This window comes from Lotus japonicus, chromosome 1 (assembly GCF_012489685.1).
Source record: "Lotus japonicus ecotype B-129 chromosome 1, LjGifu_v1.2".
NCBI classification, from domain to species: domain Eukaryota; kingdom Viridiplantae; phylum Streptophyta; class Magnoliopsida; order Fabales; family Fabaceae; genus Lotus; species Lotus japonicus.
The window spans coordinates 124217030-124240100 of record NC_080041.1 but is presented as its reverse complement, the minus strand read 5'-3'; the positions used below and the strand labels follow the sequence as shown (position 1 = coordinate 124240100).

At 36.4% G+C, this 23071-nt stretch overlaps 3 protein-coding genes across 3 annotated transcripts; all 3 read right to left on the bottom strand.

The window, feature by feature from the left end:
* Positions 1 to 2372: 2372 nt before the first annotated feature.
* Positions 2373 to 8169, bottom strand: LOC130730194 (signal recognition particle subunit SRP54, chloroplastic). The gene is made up of 15 exons (XM_057582139.1): positions 7883 to 8169; positions 7631 to 7769; positions 7490 to 7557; positions 7280 to 7381; positions 6504 to 6656; positions 6334 to 6411; positions 5905 to 6030; positions 5688 to 5790; positions 5351 to 5451; positions 4642 to 4779; positions 4417 to 4560; positions 4107 to 4182; positions 3277 to 3362; positions 3029 to 3154; positions 2373 to 2939 (listed from the first exon to the last, which is right to left on the bottom strand). The coding sequence occupies exons 1-15, from the start codon at positions 8033 to 8035 to the stop codon at positions 2838 to 2840; spliced, it is 1695 nt and encodes a 564-aa protein (XP_057438122.1). The 5' UTR covers positions 8036 to 8169; the 3' UTR covers positions 2373 to 2837.
* A 965-nt stretch (positions 8170 to 9134) lies between these two features.
* LOC130730193 (rho GTPase-activating protein 5-like) lies at positions 9135 to 13360 on the bottom strand. Its single transcript, XM_057582138.1, has 5 exons — positions 12645 to 13360; positions 11616 to 11736; positions 11278 to 11397; positions 10774 to 11004; positions 9135 to 10097 (listed from the first exon to the last, which is right to left on the bottom strand). The coding sequence occupies exons 1-5, from the start codon at positions 13049 to 13051 to the stop codon at positions 9495 to 9497; spliced, it is 1482 nt and encodes a 493-aa protein (XP_057438121.1). The 5' UTR covers positions 13052 to 13360; the 3' UTR covers positions 9135 to 9494.
* Positions 13361 to 17050: 3690 nt separating this feature from the next.
* On the bottom strand, positions 17051 to 20065 carry LOC130730192 (probable small nuclear ribonucleoprotein G). Its single transcript, XM_057582137.1, has 4 exons — positions 19914 to 20065; positions 19793 to 19815; positions 17443 to 17564; positions 17051 to 17321 (listed from the first exon to the last, which is right to left on the bottom strand). Exons 1-4 carry the CDS (start codon positions 19946 to 19948, stop codon positions 17259 to 17261), a joined length of 243 nt encoding a protein of 80 aa, XP_057438120.1. The 5' UTR covers positions 19949 to 20065; the 3' UTR covers positions 17051 to 17258.
* Between the last annotated feature and the right edge of the window lie 3006 nt (positions 20066 to 23071).

Sequence of the window (23071 nt, the reverse complement as noted above, 5' to 3'; positions counted from 1 at the left end):
CTATGATGTACAAACTAGTATTGTTAGGATGTTACACATGCATTTGGGTTAGGAGTCTAGTTAGCTATATAAGGTAGTATACACTATGTAATTGGTATGTTGTTAATGATAATGATACTCCTTTTCCCTTGTTTCCCTCTCTATTCTCTCTGTTCTTCCCTCTCTCCCTAATTCTATCCCTATCATTGGTATCAGAGCACCGATCCGGTGCACCTGAGACCAGAAAATCAAAAAAGGAAAAAATGGATGTAGATTGGTGGAAAGCTCTCGACAGGCTTGATGAATCCCTGAAGCGTTCCCATGAAGCAGCTCGCCGACGTGAAGAAGTTCGCCAGGGAGAAGAAGCGGCAGCGGCGTATGAGCGCCACGTGGCCGAATACGAGCAGTACATGGCGGCGTACGAGCGGTACGAAGCCAAAGCGGCAGCGGCGGCGGTAGCCATGGCCGAAGAAGAAAACGCAGCGGCGGTAGAACGAGAAGTGGAAGCAGAACGAGAGCGTGCTGCGGCTGAGGCTGAAGAAGATGCAGCGGAGAAGTACGAACAATCGGCGACGGTCACCGTCTTCTTCGGTTCTTCAAAGGCGTTTTCGTTTGGGTTCTTGAACAAATCCTGCGTTCTTCCCAAAATCAACGTCGTTCTTCCTCAATTCAATGCCGTTCTACCCTAATTTCGTGATTTAGGGCTCGAAATCGTTTTTCCCCAAATCAGTGATTTAAGGTTTGCGGTTTCGCCCAAAATTGGGAACTCTGTGCTCAGCGGTGGTGTTCTAGGTGATTATGGTGGTGATTCAGCCATTGATGGAGCAGGAAGGCCTCCACGGAAGCCTCCAGATTCGTTCTTTTGCAGCGGCGAACTGTGCTTCTTGGTCGCAGATTCTTGGCGACCGGTCCTCTGTGTTTTGATCGATCTTTTCCAAATTGATGATCTAGGGGTCACCGAATGGTTCCAGTTGAGTAATTCAAGGCTCCTCGGCGACGATTCGCCTCAGTACGGCGGCGACGTTGGGCTCGGCGGTGTTGTTTTGTCTCAGGTTGAGGAATTTGTGTCTGGCGGAGGAAGAATACCTCCACGGCAGCCACCAGATTTCTTCCTTTGCGGTGAGGACCTTTGCTTCTTGGCCGCTGATTCTTGCAAGCCGCTGGTCAAGGACGTTCGTCCACCGCAGAAACCGCCGGACGTGTCTATTTGCGATGGCGCTCCGGTCATGGCCACACGTCCGCCGCTAAAACTGCCGGATATGTTCATGTGTGGCAGAGATCCGTGCTTCTATGCTGGTGAATCTTGGCAGCTAGTCACGGCTAATCGGCCACCGGCGAAGCCACCAGACTCAACGAAGGACGGCAGAGGAAGAAAGAGAGATGAAGGCGTGAAAGGTTCGATACTGGCTGTTACAGTGAAGGGGAAGAGGCCACCAAAGAGTGGGTGCCTGCTGAACCCCTCCCCCTCTCCCATTCGAGTGGGCCAAGCCCAAGTTGTTCAAAGAAGGAGTTGGGCCTTGCTGGTGTTGGGTCTGGCAGGAAACAAAAAAAAATAATAAAGGCCAAGAGATGCATAGGTTTAGATTTAGAAGACTATTAGGCTACTAGGAAAATTGTTGCTACTTTTGCTTTCTATTTCTAGTTTTGGAGCCCGTTTCAATTTTTGAGTCTTGTTTCATTTAGTTGTTCATTTAGTTGTTTGGATTTGTTTGTATGTTTCCTTGAGGACAAGGAAAATTTTAAGGGGAGGGATATGTTACACATGCATTTGGGTTAGGAGTCTAGTTAGCTATATAAGGTAGTATACACTATGTAATTGGTATGTTGTTAATGATAATGATACTCCTTTTCCCTTGTTTCCCTCTCTATTCTCTCTGTTCTTCCCTCTCTCCCTAATTCTATCCCTATCACAGGATATAAATCCAGATCTTAGGATCCTTCAATATTGAGATATTTCGAAATTATGATACTTTACAATCAAGATCCCATATAGGATCTCATGAGAGTAGGATTTATCTAGGACTAGGATCCTAATTGTTGGGGGTAGACAATCAAATCCCATGACCAGAGTCTTGGAAATGAGCTCCTGAGTTCCAACCCCTAATAGAGGCTCAATCTGTCGGACCTCCACAACCGCTTCCCATCTTTCTTGTTTATCTTTGTGCACGACCTCCGTGGTAGACCATCACACGCGGCTGTTTGAGTCCTTTTTCCAGTTTAAGTGTAATTTTCTATGTATGAGTATTGTTTAGTAAATTATTGCATTTTTAGTAGGATCTTATGATCCGATCCAATCCAATCCCGTCATACAATCTATGATATTTCACCCCTGATCCAGAGTAGGATCCTGATCCTAACAACATTGGACAAACATAATGATGTACACAAAATGATATACAAAATTACAAACATAAAACAGAGAATTCACGATGAGCCAGTCGCTAATACATTTCTGCATGCAATGTAATCTTCACTGTATATTCTTAAACCATCTTTTCACAACAACATGCATTTTCTCTTGATGGCCAAAAAGAACCTAATGAGTTAGAAAACCAAATGAAAAATACTGGACGGTCTCTATAAGTAACATTACACTTCCATTCCATACTCATATACAAATTCGAAATTGTACAAAGAATGGCACCCAGATTTCTTCAATTTGTGCATCCCGCTAATATAACTAATTTCTTCCAAAATTACAACAAACTCCTAGACAATGCTCATTGCTATATGAACTGATCTAGTGACGGAAAGCAATTATAGCTAAACCAAAAGTATTGACCACTAATGAGAAATGACCTGCTGATCAAAACTTTTTCGTCATATTGTTGAGTGTCGACCACCTGTAGAAATTTTCATTATTTGCTCCCAAAACCACGAGGAGTTGGCCTTGCTGCTGAGTCCGCAAATAGGCTCCTTTGTTCTGATCTCTTTCTCCTCCTTGCAGTGCCAGGTGGAGCCTTTTAAAATAAACATGCTTAGTTAATCCAAATTAAAAGAAAGTAACTTGAAAATTGTTAAATTTCTTATGTGTAGGAAATGAAATAACCTTTTCCTCTGGTTTAAGTGCTTCTTCAAGATTACTAAGTGTTGGCATTGATCCACCTTGCATTACACCCATCAGATTCTTCATTCGAACACGCATTTGGAATAGTTGAGCTACAACTTGGCTTACCTGACATTGTTGTCATACATTCTTCAAAGTCAGAAAGAGTAGCAATGGTAGAGAAAGAAGAGCTAGTTTACTTAGACAAAAAAATATGTTTAAAAAATTGAAAGAAAAATCATTCTGCATACCTGCTGCTCTGTTTTCCCTGATTCCTGAGCAACTCGTTTCCTCCTGACAGGGGATTCAGCCAACAGTTCTGGTTTTTCCCTCTCCTCTGAGAATAACAAGAAAAGTTGGTTTAGCAAATTCAGTGAATTCAGGTTCAACAAATCAAAAGTAAAACCGCAAAGCTCTCCTCACAACAAAATTAGCATCCTCGTCATGTAGTAACCAAGGGAATCTTGAGTGTGTCTTTCAATTTCGTTAGAAAAAAATTATCTAATGACCGTTTGTTCATCCACGTTGTGCAAACCCATGTAAAGGATATATGGTAAATGTCTAAAGTGAAGATATTACAAAAAGAAGCAGATGATATCAAATAATACCACCTTCAAAGCCTAAACATGTGAAAATCACCTGTCACATTCAAGCTGAAATCTCCATGGAAACAACAATTGAACATGAAAAGCCTAGGGGAGAGTGGTTAAAGTATTGATTGCATAACTGTGATATCTAAAGGGTAAAGCCATCTCTCAGGGATCAACTTCATGTCTCACAGGAAACAGGCAACGATTGGGTTGAAATTTTCCCAAAACAATTTCGAATAACTGAGTTTCAAACAGATAAAAAGTATAACTGGAAAATTGAACTACTAGAAAATGTGAGAGGTGGATTGAGAGATAGAATTTGACCGGGGATTAAAAGTCATCAGCATATGTCGCATGTAGCCTCAATCATTGCTAAGTTTTTTATTTACATGAGATAAACCAATGTTAATAAACAAAATTACAAATATGAAGATGATAGAGCAATTTTTATTTGACATATATGACATCATTGATCAGTAGAAAGAAAGGACCTGGGGTCATGGCTTCTATCATTGCTTCCATATTCTTCAAATTCTTCTCTGCTTCTCGAATTTGAGCAGGAGTAACCTGTACGCAATCAGATGAGATTCCATAAGTTTTACGTCATTAACAGAATTAAAACTGCAAATATCAAGAAAAGTTTGCAAATGCAAGCAGTGCTTAGTTTGGAGGTTCATACACCAAAACTGGGAGATTGTCATCATATAAGTGCCGCCTTTGTTCTCCATTCATATGGGGAAACACATATTAAATTGTCATAAATTGAAATATTTAGGAGAGTTTACATGAAGGATCCCATACCTTCGACATACCAGGAATCATTCCCATAACACGAGACACAGAACCCATTTGTGCAACAGCACGAGTTTGCTTTAGAAAATCGTTAAAGTCAAACTTTGCACTCATGATCTTCTCTTGCAGTTTTTCAGCATCTTCTTGTTGCATCTATAATAAATGTGGTTAATAACATATTACTTTACTTTGGTTTTGTGACAATGACAATAGAAAAAACATAGTGAGACTTACAACTTCTTGTGCCTTCTCTACAAATGAAAGAACATCTCCCATTCCTAGTATACGTCCTGCCATTCGATCAGGGTAGAAAGGTTCAAGATCATCCATACGCTCCCCTCGTCCTACCAGCTTAATTGGCTTCCCAGATACCTGCCATCATTGAACTATCCATGTAAATGAAATATAAGAGAGAAAGAAGGAGGGAGCTTCAAAATGGGGGACTACATAGTCAATTACTTTGCAATTCCAAATAAGCTTAAAATATTGGTAAAACCTAACACTTCAAAAAATAAAAATAAACTATAGCAAGAACTGTACCAAAATATATATTTATAATATATATATATATAGATAGATAAATAGATATTCATTGTCAATCTGTTAAGTTGTTTGGAATACAAGGAACTAACTTAATACTTGACTGGATATCATAAAATTTGTTTTATGTTATTTTGAAGATAAATCACATCGAAGTTAATGAAGCTTAAGCTACCAAACAGGTTCTTTACAATAATAGCTTTTATAAAAAATGTGCCTACAAATCACAGTTTTGTAAATGAATGAAACTAACTTTCAAGTTTCAAGAACTTGCAATGTTAAAAATTATGGGGTAGAATAGTACACATTTCTTAAGATGAGAACAAATTCAAAGTAGCTGCACTTTTCAAAATAAAATACCAAATAAAACATCTTATGAAAGCTGTGATAAAGACAAGCAAACCTCTTTGACACTCAAAGCTGCTCCACCTCTTGAATCACCATCTAGCTTTGTCAATATGGCACCTGTTATTCCAATCTCAAGATTGAAAGTAGTCACCAAGGCTGTTCACCAAAAATAGTAAAGTCAGAATCTTTGAATGGTTATAGTTGTCATGATATAACAATCTACATCGAGTACAAAATTACACTAAAGCCAAAAGGGAATTTTTTTTATCAGTAATACGATAATAATTAATTTACAGTCAGTTCATAAACATGACCAGTTTTGTTTTTCATTCTATTTTTATAGAAAAATACTTTCTTTTTTGTGCAAAGAGTAAAAATTCTCTTCTGAATACCTGCTGCTTCTTGCCCTGTCATTGCATCCACAACTAGCAAGACTTCTGTTGGATTCAATGACTTCTTAACTTCTTTTAACTCATCCATCATAGCTTTGTCTATCTGTTTCACAAGAAATGGCAAACTTGACCAAAAGAATAAAATTGATTCTAATAAAAATAAATAAATCACGATATAATTATTCATCGTAACACCTCCAACCCTATAAAGAATTACCTGCAGCCTACCAGCAGTGTCAACAATAACCACATCAATTTTCTTCTTTTTGGCCTCTTCTAAACCTTGTCTAGCAATTTCTGAAGGTTTAACATCGGTCCCTGCTGTATAGACAGGCACACCCACCTGATACAAGCTATAACTAATTATAAAGATGTGACTAGAATTAAAAATGAGAGAAGAAAAGGTAAGAAATTAGTCAAATTATCTTAAGTAGATGCTGTTAGATGTCTAAATTCAATTGGCTAAAAGATGAGAATGTTCACAACATTTCTCTCGATTCCTAGTCATTTTAAAAGCCCAAGAGATTGCTAAATACACTGAAGATGCAATAACTCTTCTATCACATAGCTGACTATAATTAAAGGAGGTGTAGTACTAAATAAATTACAAATGATCAACAATGTCAGCGACATAAAATATCAGTACCTGTTTACCCAAAATAGTAAGCTGGTCAATAGCAGCCGGTCTGTAAATATCCCCAGCGACTAGCATGCAACTCTTCCCCTGAAATCAGATTATTCCGTTTCAATAAGGTGTAGGAACTAAAAACTACCAGAAGGGAGATGGAGTAAGTAGGAAGGAGACTGGATAGACACCTGTTTCTTTAGATAATTTGACAGCTTAGCACAAACAGTTGTCTTCCCAACTCCCTGGAGTCCAGCCAATAAGATGACAGTGGTCCCAGACTTTGCAAAAGCCAGTTCAGAGACTTCTCCGCCCATCAATTTTACAAGTTCTTCATGTACAATCTGCAAAACCCAATGATCAACACCCATTACATTTCTGTAAAGAATTTCAGTACTCCAAAAATAGCTCTTGTTGAAGTATCATAAATATAATCATACTATGATCACAATAGGAGATAAACATCTCATCCAAACAACTTCTCCCACCTTCACTATGTTAGGACCCCATTGCAAGGTATGGGACTTGAGTCCCACATTGGAAGTATGGGATTCTAATGTGGGGTTTATAAGGTCTTGGGCTCTCCAACTACAACAGCTAGCTTTTGTGGTGTGGTTCTCCCAAGGTTCTTATCACACTACAAGTGAATTAGACAAAGTTTTTATCAAGAAAAGCCAGAACAATCCATTGCATATATGGTGATTTGTCCACTTATCTACAATGTAACCAGATTTAGTTGTTGCAATGACACTTTCCCTCCTCAAATTTCAAATGCAGCTTGACAACCCCAAATAATATGATAACATTAGTATGTAGTAAGCAGAAACAGTTGAATTTAAATGCAACTTTAAGACTGTTGAATTGAAGTATTGAGCCTTAGAATCTGCCAATGGTGATTTAAAATTGATAGCAACTCAAGAACAGTAAACTTTTATGTAGCAAGCAAAGCTTTAGTGTGTGATTTTACCTTAACCAATTGCTGATCTGGTTTCACACCTCGAATCACTCCAACACCTACAGCCTGATCGCTGACCGATTGCACAAACCTTCTCACAACAGGAAGGCTAACCTGCCAACACAACATGCATATTAGCTAACTATGTTATATTGTTACATTAACAGACAAATAAAATATAAAATAAAAAATCCAAATCTGTTAAAATAAGGATAATCTTACATCAGCTTCTAAAAGGGCTCTCCTAATATCTCTCATAGGCTCCACAATATTCTCTTTGGTCAAAACCTCTGCAGAAACAAAATCCATTTGTTACAAATGGGTTGATTTTGGTAATAATGTTTGAGGAATTAGAAAAAAAACCTTCTCCTTTGAGCTTGTTCCAAGCAGCTTCAAGGCCAGTGGTTAACTGTCCGAACATCTCAGCCCTCACCACTCCGGGCATGTCCCTTCTTCTTCTGACGGCCACGCTCTTTGCCTGCACCCAGCCCCATATCTCTTTCTGCAACCCAAAATCAATTTTGGGAATAAGTAGCTTCTGATTATGAGGGAAAACAAGGTTGATCCAAACATGCTATAATTGTCATTGAACTTGTGTTAAACAAACTTGCTTACCGTGAATGAATTCCTGGAAGAAATGGAAGCGTTGGTCCAAGGAGATGAAAGCTTGAGTGAATTGGGAGAAGGAGAAGAAGAGCACACTGTTCGGTTGTGAGAGGAAGAATGGGTAGGAGTGGAGAAATGGCGAGATGCTAGTACAGCTTCCATTTCTTCTGCTGCTGATGAAGATGAAGATGAAGTTGAAGCTTCACCTGCTGCTGAGTAGTTAAGTGCTATCTATCGTAATATCTATCTATTATCCACAACGACCAACAGAAATATCTAAGTGCCATGCATCACACTTCATTACCCTGTGCTTTTAACAATTGTTAAATTTCACTAACCAACCCACCAAAGGGTATGATATGTTGTTTTTCACTGATTTTTCAAGAGTCAAGACAAGTTGTTGGATTGTGATAAAGTTCACATCAGTAAAGGTTAAACACAGTAATGCTCCTTGCATGATAGACTAGCAAACGAAAATTTACATTAACCATGGAGAATATGACTTCTATAAATATATGTTTGATCACACTATAAGTTAAGCATTACTCATATGCTCTCTTATTGCTTTTTTAAGACTTTTAGTTTCTCTATTTGATCTTGAGCTAACTTAAGCATCACATTTATCATTGTGCAGCATCGCGTTTGATTTGAGTAGCTTCACGCTCAAATTTTGGATGGCTATGGAATATTTATTTGCCAAATAATAAAAGAAAGGTGGAGTAGACACTCAATGAGTGAAAAATGACAATAAGCGAGAGGATGAATTGTTGTGATCTATGACGTGAAAAAGAGAGATTGGGAGAAAAATAAAGTGTTTGTACTATTTAGTGTATACATATCACAAGTCATAACTGAATAATAAAAATGCTAATTCATTTTATAATGAGGGACATTATTTGTTATTTTACAACAGAAAAAAAAATGAATTTAAAGAATCTAACTCACTAGGAGGATATGAAATAAATTAATTATTTTTGAAATACAATAATTTTGGAGCCTTTCAGAAGTAACAAGTTTCAATCTTAAGATGTGTTATGTCAAATCTGAAATAGCTCGGCGAAATATAAATATAGAGAGCTCTTTGGCTTCCACTTGGTGTTTTGTCCGTATGCATTGTCAGGATATGGAATGTTTTACCGCAATTTTTTAAGGGAGTGTCAGCATACATAGCTGCTATAAAGGATAAACAAGACTTCACAGTAATGACCATGCAGTCTTGCATACTCAAAATGTAAACAAAAAAGTGTGGTTAACGTAGCAATTTCGAAGTTCATTAAACTCTATACTTCATGAACCAGAAAGAAAAAATGTTACGAGTCTGCAAAGGTTAATGAAATAGAATGAAAAATATGGTTAAGGCAAACACCCAAAAACAAACAGAAAATACACACCAAATCACAGTAAAGCCTTTCCAGAACGTGGGAACACACAAAGACCTCTTTACACCCTTGCTATCCTGGAAAGAGCTTATGCATGCACTCCTTTATGTTCATCAGCAATTATGCAACTCACAAAGAGGTTCATAGTTACTGAAATCACAATTGAAACATTGTTGGAGCACCAGTTATCTTCTGTCATCCCAGCCCCTCAAGGCAGCAAGATGAAAAAAATCGGACGACTTTCAACGCCAAGCTTCAGTCAACTCTGTTCTTGAATTTATACGCCCAATGATCGCAGTTCCCCTGTTCTTCTCTGCAGGCCCTACTACTGGAAACTCGATCACGTTCTTGAAACTCTTGTCTATATCAGAAGTACTCATTTGAAGGCTTTTGCTCCTGCTAATTTTTGCTTGACCAGTAGCAATGCTAGAGTCTTGAAGTCCAATTGCAAACGAGCAAAGTTGGGAGACAACATTGCAAGGACAACTATCAATCAACAACCTACTTCCACTAGAGAGAAAATTTTCAGCAGGCGTTGGCGAAGTTTCGGATCCACTTTCAGTTTCACAGCCATCTTCAGTATGATGGGTAGGGCTTGGTTGAGATGGTTCTGCAGAGACAAATACTGTATCCTCATCACTACAATCATTTCCATTTTCACTGCCATCCTTGGGGAGCACTTGTGAATCGCTCTGGTGCCCGTCATCATCAAAAGAATTCAGGTTTGGAACGGGATTGGATTTTACAATGGACTCCTCTCTTACTCTCAGTGTCTTAACGACAAGAGTCTTGAGAAAATTCATGACTTGTACTGCATACATCAAAGCAGTCAAAGGATCGGCCATCTGCAATAGACATGTCAGAAATGCGGTTATTGTGCCATAGATTAACAATCATAACCTCAGTCCAATACTATACGTTTGCATAACAAGCAGGACAAAAAAGTAAAAAGAGTACTAATCACACACACCAGTTAAGTCAGAATGTTGTTATTGGTGCACAATAAACTGAAAAAAGGTTGTACGAATACAAGCATCTACAGGATTGTGTACTATTCCTCAAAGATTATATGATGTAGTAGAACAATATGCCCAGATAATAGCAGCTCTAAATTGCTACTATGATGGTACTTGTACACCAAACATAACCGAACCACATAGCAAGAGAACCCTAACTTCATTCAGATCCTAAACAGCTTACCCATTTTACATCAGTATGTTTTCGCAACTCTTTAAAATCTCTGTAACCCTTCTAGAGGGAGGGAATAAAATCAACTAATAATATAATTATGTTTTATGCATTATAACACAGGTTTCTTTTACCACAGGTATCATCCACAAGAGATCAATAGAAGACAGTTATATTAACGACATGGAAGAAAGGATATAAACATATAAAAAGTGTCTGTTCCACAAGTTGAAGTTATTATATCTAATTAACTAGTATAAATTCAGTCACAAAAGCTGGGGCTAAGTGTAGAATAATATAATTAATATACAAAAGAATGTGATTTCCACTTACATGAGTCATGTTTGGTGCAAAAACCATTGCAATATTACGCGCATTCATCTTGTTAAAATGTTCCATTTGAGCAACATCTGCCATTAGGTTTATGGCCCAATCTAGCAGAGCAGCTTCTGTTGGAGGAAGAAGCCTCACAAGCTGGTCACATTCTTCTTCTGACTGGGACTGCATCACCTCCTCTGGTGAAAGAGGGTCCAATATTCCAGTTGGGAGTTCTCTAAACCAAGCCTGCAAAGGAGCTCAATTATATAAAAATTAAGGAAATAATCCCATTAATATAGTTTCCTTAATGAGTTAGTGGCCTCTTCAATCCATCCACCCTTCTGCCCCATGGTAAACAAAAGGAAAAGAATTAACATTACTGCATTGATCTTAATCACCTAGCCAACTTTTATTTAGAAGATAGGACCCAAACCGAGGAATCCAAAAGCCTATATCCAACTAAACTTCTAAAATGTTGAAAAAGAGATACATTGAAGGAAAATTAAAATTTAATTATACCTTTATAAGACCTGCCAAGCAGTGCACATCAACGCCATTCGGTACAACTCCTCTGTTTAATTGTTCCCTCACAAGCTCCTCTTGACTATTTTCAGCATTAATTCTGAATATTCCTTCAGCCTGCATGTATATTTAAGTTTCAGCTTCAAGATTAAAGTCCATTGAAGTTAAACAACAAACCATACAAAAGGTTTCTGGTCAAAAGCGAACAAAGAAAAAAACTATATGTATAGAAATTGTTCCTTCACCATTATTTGTTCAACTACCTAATCAGTTCAAATAAACTTCACATGCTAACTAACTAGACAAAGGAATGATATAGGAGCTAGGGTAAGTACCTGGAGGCCTCCTCGCGCATACAAATGTCTTTGCATTAACAGCAATATTGTAGGTACACTATTTCCTCTGGCATCAAAAGAAAGCTGCATAGATTCTGTTGAAACCCCAAAAACGCTTGTGCTGTGGATAATAAATGAAAATATATCAACATTCAACGAGATGATAAGTCAGGATGCATTCACCAGACATGTAGATTTCCAGAGAGTAGATGAACAAATAGATAGGTCGTGTGTTAACATCAAATAAAGTGCTAAGCATTTGTATCGACGAAGGCTGCACTGACAAAGGTAAAAATACATCATCGGGTTTATTATTATGTGTTAACCCAGTTACAAGAAAAATCAATCAATTAATTTCTGATGACAAACCAACACCATTGATGAAGTGCACCAAAAGTTCAAAGGAAAAATCTGACAACAAAAAACAACAAGGAAATAAAAGGTATGTGTGGCATAATTAACAAGGATGAAACAAAGCACCTAAACCAATGTTATTTACCTTCCTCTCAGTTTTCTCATATTGTTTGTTTATTTATTCCTTACAATGAACCAAACCCACTTCAGATGACAAGTTACAAGATAAACAAGTACCATTTTATCAGTAAGATACCTAATAGTCTAGAGACCCTTCAATTGTATCTATTAACTAATCAACTTCAAGCTTGACAGGAGCAGTAAAAAGACAGAGGGGCAAACAAACCACAATATGGAAACAGAACTAAAAATTATGTATCCATGTTTTTGTGATGATAGAAACACAATCACCAGATAATCACCTAAAAATTAAATTTTCAATACGGAAACAGAACTAAGAATATGCTACATTCATTCAGAAATAAGAATTGAAGCAATTGGAACATAGGCTTCCATGAAAATTCCCATTTGAGAACCCAATCTCACAGAAAACACCATTCCAGTGGCACAAATCATGTTCAAACGCGCAATAAAATTACAGATCAGTTCAAGAAAGATTGAAAATCAAGCCTTCAATTGAATTTGAACAAACCCAATTTGAAAAAGAGAACAAACCTTGCGCTGGGTGGTCTCCTGGGAACTTCAGGTTCAAATTCAACAGGCAAACCAAGAAAGCCATGGAAGCGGTCGAAGGTAACATGAGCCACATGCCTCACATTGGAAGGCCAACCAATCTCCATTGAAGAAGAAGAAAGGGCACCACTATCTCTAGGACTGGTGCTGCAACTACCAATCAACGATTTCCGAAACGTCGCAATCAAAAGGGTCAAAAGAGAAAGCTGATCTCCTTCCCTGTCCTTTTCTTTCTCTTCCTCTTCGTCTTCTTCAACCAAATCCAAATGGGTCTGCAACTGCAACACCCCTTCTTCCACTGAGGAACTGTTGTTAATAAGCGCAGTTTGGTGCGACCCATCATTGGAACAACGTCGTGAAGGTGAAGGTAACTGCAACACTTCTGTCATCTTTGACTACTGTCTCTTTCTCTTCAATACAATAATATTCTTCTTCGTTGATGGAGTGGAGTTTCGTTCAAGAAATGGGGTCTTCGAGTGGAAGGTGAAACGTGACCATCATCACCATCATCATCAACACTGTGCCTTCGACTTCTCGCTATACCCGACCCGAATCCAGATTCGAGAGCAGAGGGAGAGGTGGTTGGTTAGGGTGAAGTGAAGATGAAGAGAAACAGAGGAGAGAGAAGAAGAAGAGATTGTGATTTTTTATTTCTATGTTGGTATTTGAAGGTGGCACTGGTAGAAGAAGATGCTGACACCTCACACATTCCAAATCATGTTTACATGTGCAATACAACTTCTAATCCACTTCCACTCATGTCACAAACAAGACCCCAACAATTCTTTCATTCCTTTTCATTTTTAATCTTGTTAATTAGTATTATAAAACACTATATTTAGATTGAGAAATTAATCTCACGGATATCTTTTGTAGGAATATCTTAGTTAAGAAAAAAAAAAGTAAACAGTGGTTAAGTTATACAGTATTTGCTTTATACTCCGAAGTGACATGGTTAGGAGCGTACGTTGGATTAGAAATCCTAATCAAGACAATTCGGCTAGGGTTAGAGGGATTTAGTAAGAGTAAAACAAATAAATTAGAAGCAAATCTCATTTTCTGATATTTATCAATGGGAAAGAGATATAATTTATACTAAAAAGGAAATGACAACCCTAAAATAGGATATCTAATTAAAATAAAATAATAGTATATCTAAATTAACTAAATATAACCAAGTGAGTTGGTGTAGTGGTTCAGCACTTCATCCTTTAAGCAAGTGGTTGGGGGTTCGAATCCCAACTCTTGCGAATAGAAAAAACTCATTGGTCAGCCCCCTACCGCTTAGTGCGCTGACCGTGGGGCGAGGGATTAGTCTCACGACTGTCGGTTGTGGGGATACCTTGGTCAAGACAAAAAAAAAATTAACTAAATATATTTGGATCACTCAGTTACGTTTTTTTTGTAGTACTTTTTCCCCTAATGAGAGAATCACCATAAAAGACTAACTTGGCCTATAAGAACCAGTATCCAAACTATCCTAGTGTTTGGTGCTACTCCTTTAATGCCGATTATATGTGCACCGTTTTGGTTGATTTAATTAGGACCTAATCTACTTGTTGCAAGATTAATGGAAACTTTTTCAACAGCAAGAAGAGGGTATGTTTTGTTTTGACTGAGGCTAGCTGGAGGGTGGCATTTATTAGTTACTAATAATCTCCTAATCAGTGTCCATTCCAAAGGAACATGACAAGAATAATTCATTTTAGAGTATAGACATATCTATTTCCAAAATCCAAGATGATATATCCATGATCATGACATATGAAAATGAAACATCAGAATTCAGAGGTGTAGATTGACCATTCACCATTCCTTTGGTTCACCCATCCAACATCCATCCTTTACCTTTTTCAGTGAATTGTAACTTTTTCTTCCTTTCTTTCACTTTCCTTAGCTTATATATATAATTAAATTAGTTATGTAGATTTTTAATTAATTTATGTAGTATAAAAAATTGAATGATTAGAGTACTCTTTCCCCCGTGGAGACTGGTAGCTAAATGACAAAAAAAAAAGTAAGGAATGGATCGAAGTAAACTTTAATTTTAATTGGTTGTTTTTTTTTTACTATATATTTTAATTCAATCAATTCTTAAAACTAAATTAAAATTCATAGAGTAATTTTATTATTGATGAAAAAAATCCCATTTAAAACTTTGCTATATTTAGGACCTCTTTTTAGTCATACATGCTTTTCTCTGGGGTCATTTTACTATACATGCTTAAGAAGAGCTGTGAATTGGCATTGTCTTACTGAATTAACCAAACAAACAAATAATGATATGGTGGTGTGCGCGCCCACCTGGTCCACAAGATCCCTCACCATGTAACATTAGGTTCAATCAGCTCAGAATTCTATAATGTTGTCTCCACGTGTCCCTAATTTCGTGATCATTGTTTGTGTTATGTTAGGGACATTATTAATAAAAGCCTTAATAAAATGGTACTATATGGTTCATTCCCTCTAAAAAGAAAAAATATCTCGTTTGGAAGAGTTAGTCCCATCAAAAAATCTCTATTGACAAAAAAATATTTGTAATAGAAAAAAAAAACTACGTATTAGTAAATTCATTTTTCTAATAATTTTAATGGGTGGCGATACTTGTAAAAAAAAAATCATTTTTCTAATGAGATGTATATGTGGCTTTTCTGAAATGGTAGTGTTCAACAAATCTTCTTACCTAATTGTTTTACCTTTAATTATAAAACATATTGCTTTTATGAGTGCAAAATACCTGTCCAAGATGTCCAACGCTGGTGGAGAACACTACTCATGTCCTCAGGGACTGCCCCTTCGCCAGGGAAGTGTGGGCTCATTTTCTCCCACCAAGCTACACAGGAACTTTCTTTACTGCTGATAGAGTAGAATGGCTAGAAGCAAACATCATTGATCAATCGAAGGGTGGTTTGAATATCCCGTGGTGTATTGAGTTTGGTATCATTCTGAACATGATTTGGACGGCAAGGAATGAGCTTGTCTTCGAAAAATTGGGTCACACCCCAGCTGTTGTGTGCAGCAAAATAAAGAAGCTTTCTCAAGACTTTCTTTATACGCTCACGGATGCTACGGATGATGCTCTTATTCAAAGGGCTCATGGTACAGGAGATCTTAGATGGGTTCCTCCTAACGATGATTGGATCAAAATTAACACCGATGGATCCTACTCCCCAGTTTCCAACCTTGCTGCTTGTGGAGGTGTCTTGAGAGACCACAATGGTAATTATCTTGTCGGGTTCTCTGCCTTACTGGGAAGATGCTCAATTAATTTTGCAGAGCTTTGGGGCATCTATCATGGGGCTAAGTTAGCTTTGGATAGAGGCTTCAAGAAGGTGATGATTGAGTCAGACTCTGCTTTTGCTGTCAACCTTGTCAACAAAGGTTGTCTACCGTCAAAGCCAGCTGCTGCCTTAGTCAAGAACATCAAAAGGACCCTCAGTAATTTTGACCAGGTTCACCTAAAGCATGTGTTTAGAGAAATTAACTCTGTTGCCGACGCCTTCGCAAAGAATGGATTGGGTTTGTTGATGGATTTTAGGATTTATGATGCTATTCCTTCTTTTATTTCTGTAGCGCTAATGCATGACTCTTGTAACACCCTCTATCATAGAGGTGGTCCTCCTTAGCTTGGGCGTTTAGCCCCGTAATGAATCAAAAAAAAATATCAGCATAGAATAAGGAATAATGTTTCTAATACTTTGGTTATAGCATAGGACAAGAAGCAATCTTGTGGATGAAGTAGCTTAAGAAAAGCAGCATGGAGCTGTCCATGACTAACTGGATTATCCGATACTCCCATTAGTTAGAAGATATTATTCTCACCAAACACGTGCTACCATTTAATCCTTGCAAGAAAGCACATTGACATGGATTTCAGGTAAAGAAATTAAGGAGCTAGAAAGCACAAACAAAATATTGGAATAATCTAAAATATTCTTGTCCCCAGAAGCTACACATGAACCTTTTTTTTTCTTCTTAACGGATATATAATGTTAAAGACAAGATACTCCATGACACTTTGCTAGAGTCTATAAGCAGAGACAGGGTTCTGCATTTGACAATGGCCTATACTTCTCTCCCGTTGCAGAAAGCCACAAAGTTTATAACTAAGAAAAACAAAAAGTGAAAAGGTGACTTGCTAACACAAGCATCTGTACTGGGCAGAAAAACCAACTTTAAGGAAGAAAACCGTTAAGTCCTATTGTCCTAGTAATATTCTTACTTCATGTTCAAATTCAAAATGGCTCGTATAAACATGGTTGTTTATACGTAGCTTCCCAAGTACAGATTCCAAGAACATACCATAACTCCTTTTTATGTGATTTTGACATACTTTATGGATCTACAATTAATAATTGTAAGCAACGCATAAGTACTGAAGTGCTGAGTAGTGCTAACTGCTAAGGCACTGTCATTAATATCAACTTCCCCTTAGTTAAGAAAAAGTTTCTACTTTCCAGAAGCACAAGATAGCAAGACTGAGTACACATGACACATTAAGATTCACAATTATGTTCTACTCTCAAGTCTCAACAGCTGTGTCTTTCTATTAAACCTTGAAATTTACTTTTAAAAATAGTTCACAAGAAACAGAAATCAGGAGGTTCTGGTCACGGGTTCAAGTGCCTCAACAGTGACCACACTATTTCCTCTGATTACCTGCAGAAAGAGGGTGAAATTATCAATTTAAAAACAATGCTCATACTCTATTAGCTTTTATGCCTTGACCACTTAGATGGTTATATTAGAAAGTAATAAAATGTAAAAGATGAGGACTCACCACCATCCCTATGTCATTTTTCTCATTGCCATTCACTTCTACAGTATTGTCAACAACCATATTCATAAATTGATCATAACCGCGGAGGGTGCCAACAATCATGCGATTTGCATTCAGCTTAACTGCAAGGAAATTACCATGTACTTCAGTATAATTACTACGCCCAAATTTAAAGAAATGTTTTCACCAATAAAAACCCAATTATTATCCATAAGTTCAAGTCTTTAACCCACATATGAATGGATATATATGAAGGAGCAATCAAACAGAGACAAGCAAAATTAACAGATAGTAAACAAATAACAGGTAGATGAATCAGAAATGGATGCAGAACAGTTAGAAAGAAAGGAGTTAAAACAAAAGAGGCATATCGTAAAGAATTACAGTACAAAATCGGGAAAGCTCGAGCAAGAAAATCAAGAGTTACGGACGCCCCTCAAAGAACTCCAGTAAGCTCAAATTCAAGAAGCAGGAGCTTATTCACAGTACAAGCTGAGGTCCAAGCTCAGTAACTTGCAACAAGCTCATAAAGAGTGCGTCTCAAATTTTAAGGCTTAAGAAACAAGTGGAGTTCTCAGCTAGAACAATTAACAGGAGACCTGAATAACTGTCAGTTTGAGTTGGAAACTAAAATTGCAGCAGTGGAAGGGCTCCAGATAGAGTTGGAAAGGTCTCATTCTTCAACACGGACTTTCTTTGAGGCTAAATTGCCGGCCATAGACATGAGATGGATCTATAAACAACAAGAGAGAAGATAAGATTTTTCAACTGATGAAGCACTTGGAGATGAAAGATGCTGCTTGATGGGGAAGGTGAGAAAGCATACATGAAGAATGTGAGAAAGAAGCATGTTTGATGGGGAAGGTCGAGTCCTATGGATCCAACATAGAACTGCATCACTCACAGCAAAATGAACTTGATCGGCACAAGGAAATGCTGGAGGAATCAACTATGTGTCAGCTGATCCTCAAAGAGATAGTTTGGCATATGGAATGTTACATAAAAGAACAAATGAAAGAAGTTCATGATGCTTTAGACAGTAACTCATTGAATTGGACGAGAGAAAATGACTGAATTAATGAAATGGAATTTGAATTGCAAATATGGAAGTCAATTATTGAAAGAAAAACATGTGATGCATACAGAACTGGAAACTTCACTTCCTGCACAAGTAGATGTCTGTAAAAGTGAAAGCCTTCAAAAGAAAAGGAGAGCTTGGTTTATAAGTTGGGATAGAAAGAGAAGAGGCTAGATTATCTGCAGCAACATTTTGTGCTGTTGAACATGAGCTAAGAGGAAGGGAGACATTACCTCTGTTCCAGCAAGGGGAGAACCAGCCGTGTCCGTTAAGTCTAATAATGTCAGATACCTCAGACCATAGAGGAGAAAGACAAGGTTCTAGAGGAGCTCTAGAAAGAGGTTGTTTTGCTGGAACAAGAATCATTTGGAAGAGAATTGAAAATGCTTTGATTACAAAAGGAGCTATGAATAAAATCTATGAGCATGAGAAAGATAATTTATACAGCTCATGAATAGGAAAAATATGATAACTGATGAACTCGTGATAATTAATGAACTCATTGATCACTTTTTCTTCACAGCTTGGTGAGAAAGAGAATGAAATTAAACGGATTCAGGAATCTTGTGATAAATTCTAGATGCAATGGAAATTGAAGAGAAGAAGTTGATGATAGTGGAACTTGCGAATGACATCCATGCTATTGCTATACAGCAGAAACAGAAATTACAGGAGAAGAACTGGAAGCAAACAGAGTGCCTACAACATCAGGTACTGACTTGCACCAAGCTCTTGCTCATGTAGAAAGCCAGAAAAATCTTCTGGAAGCTGAAGTTTCAGATATTAAAGTGAAACTTGACAATGCTAGTAGTGAGTGAGTACCAGAATGCTAATTGGCAGCTTGATTGCTTAAACTCTCCTGGTGACAGACTGCGATATTGCAGATTCCAGATAATTCACTGAAAACAAAGGAGCTGTCTTTTGGGTAGAATTAGGCCTAACCAGAATTCTATTATGGTACGCCAAATGGATAAATTACATAGTTGGACCCCTAATGATAAATGATTTATGAATAGTAGTCAAAATAACTAACAAGTGCACTCATGAAATTGAAAAATCAATCAATACACAGTTAAAAGAGTAATGATACTCTCAGTCAGTATCACAAAGTCACACACACTTTTCCCTGTAAGTCAACATTGATAACAGCTCACAGCACTCATAACCAGCATGGGACAATCATTGTCCAATAAATCATACAGGAACATGAGATGATACCATACAAATCAGTTCAAAAACCTCAATTAGTGGGGAAAAATGACAGAAACTTACTTTGAAGATTCTTGTCCATGTACCTGCCGCATCCACAAAATAAGCGAACAAAAATCAGAAAAAATGCAGCCGAAATTACAAAGAAAAAGAGTTGGAAGTGAAAAGAGTGAGTGATGCTTACTTCTTCAAATCTGGTGGCTGTCCTGACCTGCTCATGGTTAGAGATGAGAGAAGAGTTCAGTGGAGAAGAAGAAGAAGATGAAGATGATGGATGAGAGGGGTGGGAAGAACCGAAAAACAGAACCTCCTTTCACCTAAAACCCTAACAAGGACCACAACTCTCCAAAAAAAGCCCAAAATATTCAAGGATGGCCCATATAGAAAGTATGAACAATTATACAATTAATGGCTTTAGGTGTGTTTTGAAAAATATTTTATCATTCTTTAATCTTTTAAAAAAAATTATGTTACCTATATGAGATAAGGTTTCAAAGTTATATTTTATAGTTTTTTATTTTATTTTATATCAGAAGGATAAATTGCACTTTCTAGAGATTGAACATTGGATCTTCCCCACCCAAATCTCTATGTATCATAACTCTTATCACTTAATCTATCATTCGATGAGTTTTAAAACAAATTTATTTTCTATGGTGTTTTCTTTAATTGATTTATCAAATATTAATTTATAAAACTTAGTTATCATATATATTAGAAATTCCAAAATATGTTTTTCTTTTTAATATACCGTAAAACAAAATCAACAAAATCAAATGGTTATAATCTTAAGCTTTGTCTATTGTGGAATGTGGATAAAGAAAAAGTGGTTCAGGAGTTTTAAGGACTTCTTTATTGATACATAAGAAGCATAGTAATATGTACTATATATATATTAGATGTAAAAACATAATTCATAAATAGACTAGTTTTTAACACTATAAGTGTATAAGCTTTGCCTATCATGTACTAACTACTAAGTGTATTTTACCCATTTTATGTAAAATTATGTGTATTTAATTATGATTTAGTTCTTTGATCATGTCTTCACGCGTTTACTAGCCCATTCCAAAAGTCTACTCAAAATGAATATGTGTTGTGTGATAAAATTGTCATGAACAATTTCGTAGAAAGTAATACTTTTGACAACGTACAAATAGGCTACGGTGTACGGAACCTAAGACAAAAACAAATATTCGAAATGTTCTCAAGTATAGTTGGTTTTGTCAAAGTCAAGTGGAGTAGTATAGTTTTAGATGCTAGTACTAGGACTCAACTCCACCATTGATGATGGGCTAGACTAGAGGCACAGCCACTCATTGTTTGTTGGGTCAATTTGTCACTGCCAACGACTATTTTAGGCCCCGCCCACCACAAGGTCTACTACATCCATTAGTCTATGAATGTGTTTTTTTTTGTTGTTGAAAGGAATGTGCTTGTTTTTTTTCTTAACATATTACTTTAAAATTATTTAACCAAAGTTATAAATTGAAGAATTGTAGTAATATTCTCTTTCTAGTGAATTGCAATTAGGGGTTTAGGGTTTCGAGATAACCAATAAAAACTGAAAAACTGATAAAAAAAATCAAAAAACCGAACGAATCCAAAATTAAAAAACCGATTTTTTTATTGGATTGGATCGGATTTTGAATTTGATTATCAAAACCGAACCAATTCAATCCAAACCGAATGTTTGTAAATATATATAATTGTATTGGTACATATATAATATCAATTATACTCAAATGTAAATGTCTTTAAATGTTTATATAATTATTATATGACATGTACTTATTTATGAACATATATGGGTAAATAGAGTTTCAAGTAATAATTTAAAAATATGCATAAAAATGGACATATATTTGAAAAATATATCATCTACTATGTAGGAATAAACTTTTTCTTTCTCATTATTTTAGAGGCAATGAGCCAAGATTAGTAATGTAGTAATATTTTGGAGATTTTTGGTGATAGTCTTTACTTTTTTATTCCAAAGTCTCACTGTTTAGGCTTGTAGTGTGATGTTATATGATTAAAGTTAACTTTAGTTTCTTGATTTTGATAGTTTGTCTTTGAAAAACCAAAATTAAATCCAATCCAAACCGATAAAATTTAGATCGGATTTAAAAAAAGAAAAAAAAACCGATTGGATGATGAAATGACAAAATCAAAATGATTGGATCAAATGAATTTTCCCTCAAAACTGAACTGACCTAGACCGCAAACACCCCTAATTTGAACTCTTAAATCGAGAGTTTGATTCTTAAGACTCTTAAGCAACTATCCAATTCAAGATACTTTAACAATTTGCATGTTTTAGTAAACATTTCTTTTGGGAAAAAAAGTTAACAGTTTCTAAAGGATAATTGATAGACTTTCACCTAATTTATGAATATTACTTTTGGCAAAGATATGTTTGTTTTCAATTTTTTGGTCATCAAACAATTTATTTGAAAGAAATCCTATTTTTAAGATATTATTTTTTTATCAGAACTTATTTAAGAAACTAGAAATCCTATCTTCTATATTTCCTTCCTTTGTTTTTTGACTATCCGAATTTGCTTTCACACTCCTCTGTGCATATCATAATGCTCATAACAGAGTATGCATGGTGGTAGGTGTTTCTGTTCTAAAATATAATTAACGAGAAAAAGTGAGAGAAGAAAAAAGTATGATTCCGGCGGGGACGATATTTGTGCATTCTATTTATCTTTACATGGCTCTTTTCTTTTCGTTACAATCTTTACATGGCTCTTGAAATAAATAACTTCCAAGAAAATGTTTTCACCAGCACACCTGGTGTATACTATGTACAAGACGTGATGCAAATGGAAAATAGGGATTGATGAGTGTGTGAGGTAAAATGTAAAAAAATTGAAATATGAGAAAAACCAGTGTTGATGATAGCTTGCTTCATATATTAGCTATAGTACTCCACGTATTGATGATGAGGATGACATAATCAGTTCTCTCTTCTTCTTCTTGTCATTTATTGGGTTGGAGCTGTGGATAAGAATATCGTGGAAGGTACCCATGTATTATGTATAGTAAATCCAAAAGCCTGGTACGTAATTCATTATTGGAACATATTTTATAAATGATAATTAGAATAAACAAGTATGTTAGTTGAATGGTCGTTATTTCTGTAGTTTTCCGTACATTGAGATTAGAGATGAAGAGCGGTTATGGATGTAACCATAACAATTTTAAATCTTAACTGAATAAGCCATTTGTACATTAATGGTACGTATAGGATCATCTCAACACGCCTGCAGAAGTTGTAGTATAATTAATTAGTGTAAATTATCTATTAATCAATAAATTAATGTCAGATATGTA

Excerpts from the sequence above, each read along its gene's own strand:
- LOC130730193 (XM_057582138.1), bottom strand. The coding sequence starts at position 13,051 with ATGACAGAAGTGTTGCAGTTACCTTCACCTTCACGACGTTGTTCCAAT. Across the intron at positions 11,737-12,644 it reads AGGAGACCACCCAGCGCAAG|CACAAGCGTTTTTGGGGTTT; the intron begins GTTTGTTCTCTT and ends TATTATCCACAG. Across the intron at positions 10,098-10,773 it reads TTGCACCAAACATGACTCAT|ATGGCCGATCCTTTGACTGC; the intron begins GTAAGTGGAAAT and ends TGTCTATTGCAG.
- LOC130730192 (XM_057582137.1), bottom strand. The coding sequence starts at position 19,948 with ATGAGCAGGTCAGGACAGCCACCAGATTTGAAGAA. Across the intron at positions 19,816-19,913 it reads CAGCCACCAGATTTGAAGAA|GTACATGGACAAGAATCTTC; the intron begins GTAAGCATCACT and ends TGGATGCGGCAG. Across the intron at positions 17,565-19,792 it reads CATGGACAAGAATCTTCAAA|TTAAGCTGAATGCAAATCGC; the intron begins GTAAGTTTCTGT and ends ATTTCCTTGCAG.
- LOC130730194 (XM_057582139.1), bottom strand. The coding sequence starts at position 8,035 with ATGGAAGCTGTACTAGCATCTCGCCATTTCTCCACTCCTACCCATTCT. Across the intron at positions 4,780-5,350 it reads CAGCTTTGAGTGTCAAAGAG|GTATCTGGGAAGCCAATTAA; the intron begins GTTTGCTTGTCT and ends CAATGATGGCAG. Across the intron at positions 2,940-3,028 it reads CACTTAAACCAGAGGAAAAG|GCTCCACCTGGCACTGCAAG; the intron begins GTTATTTCATTT and ends TTATTTTAAAAG.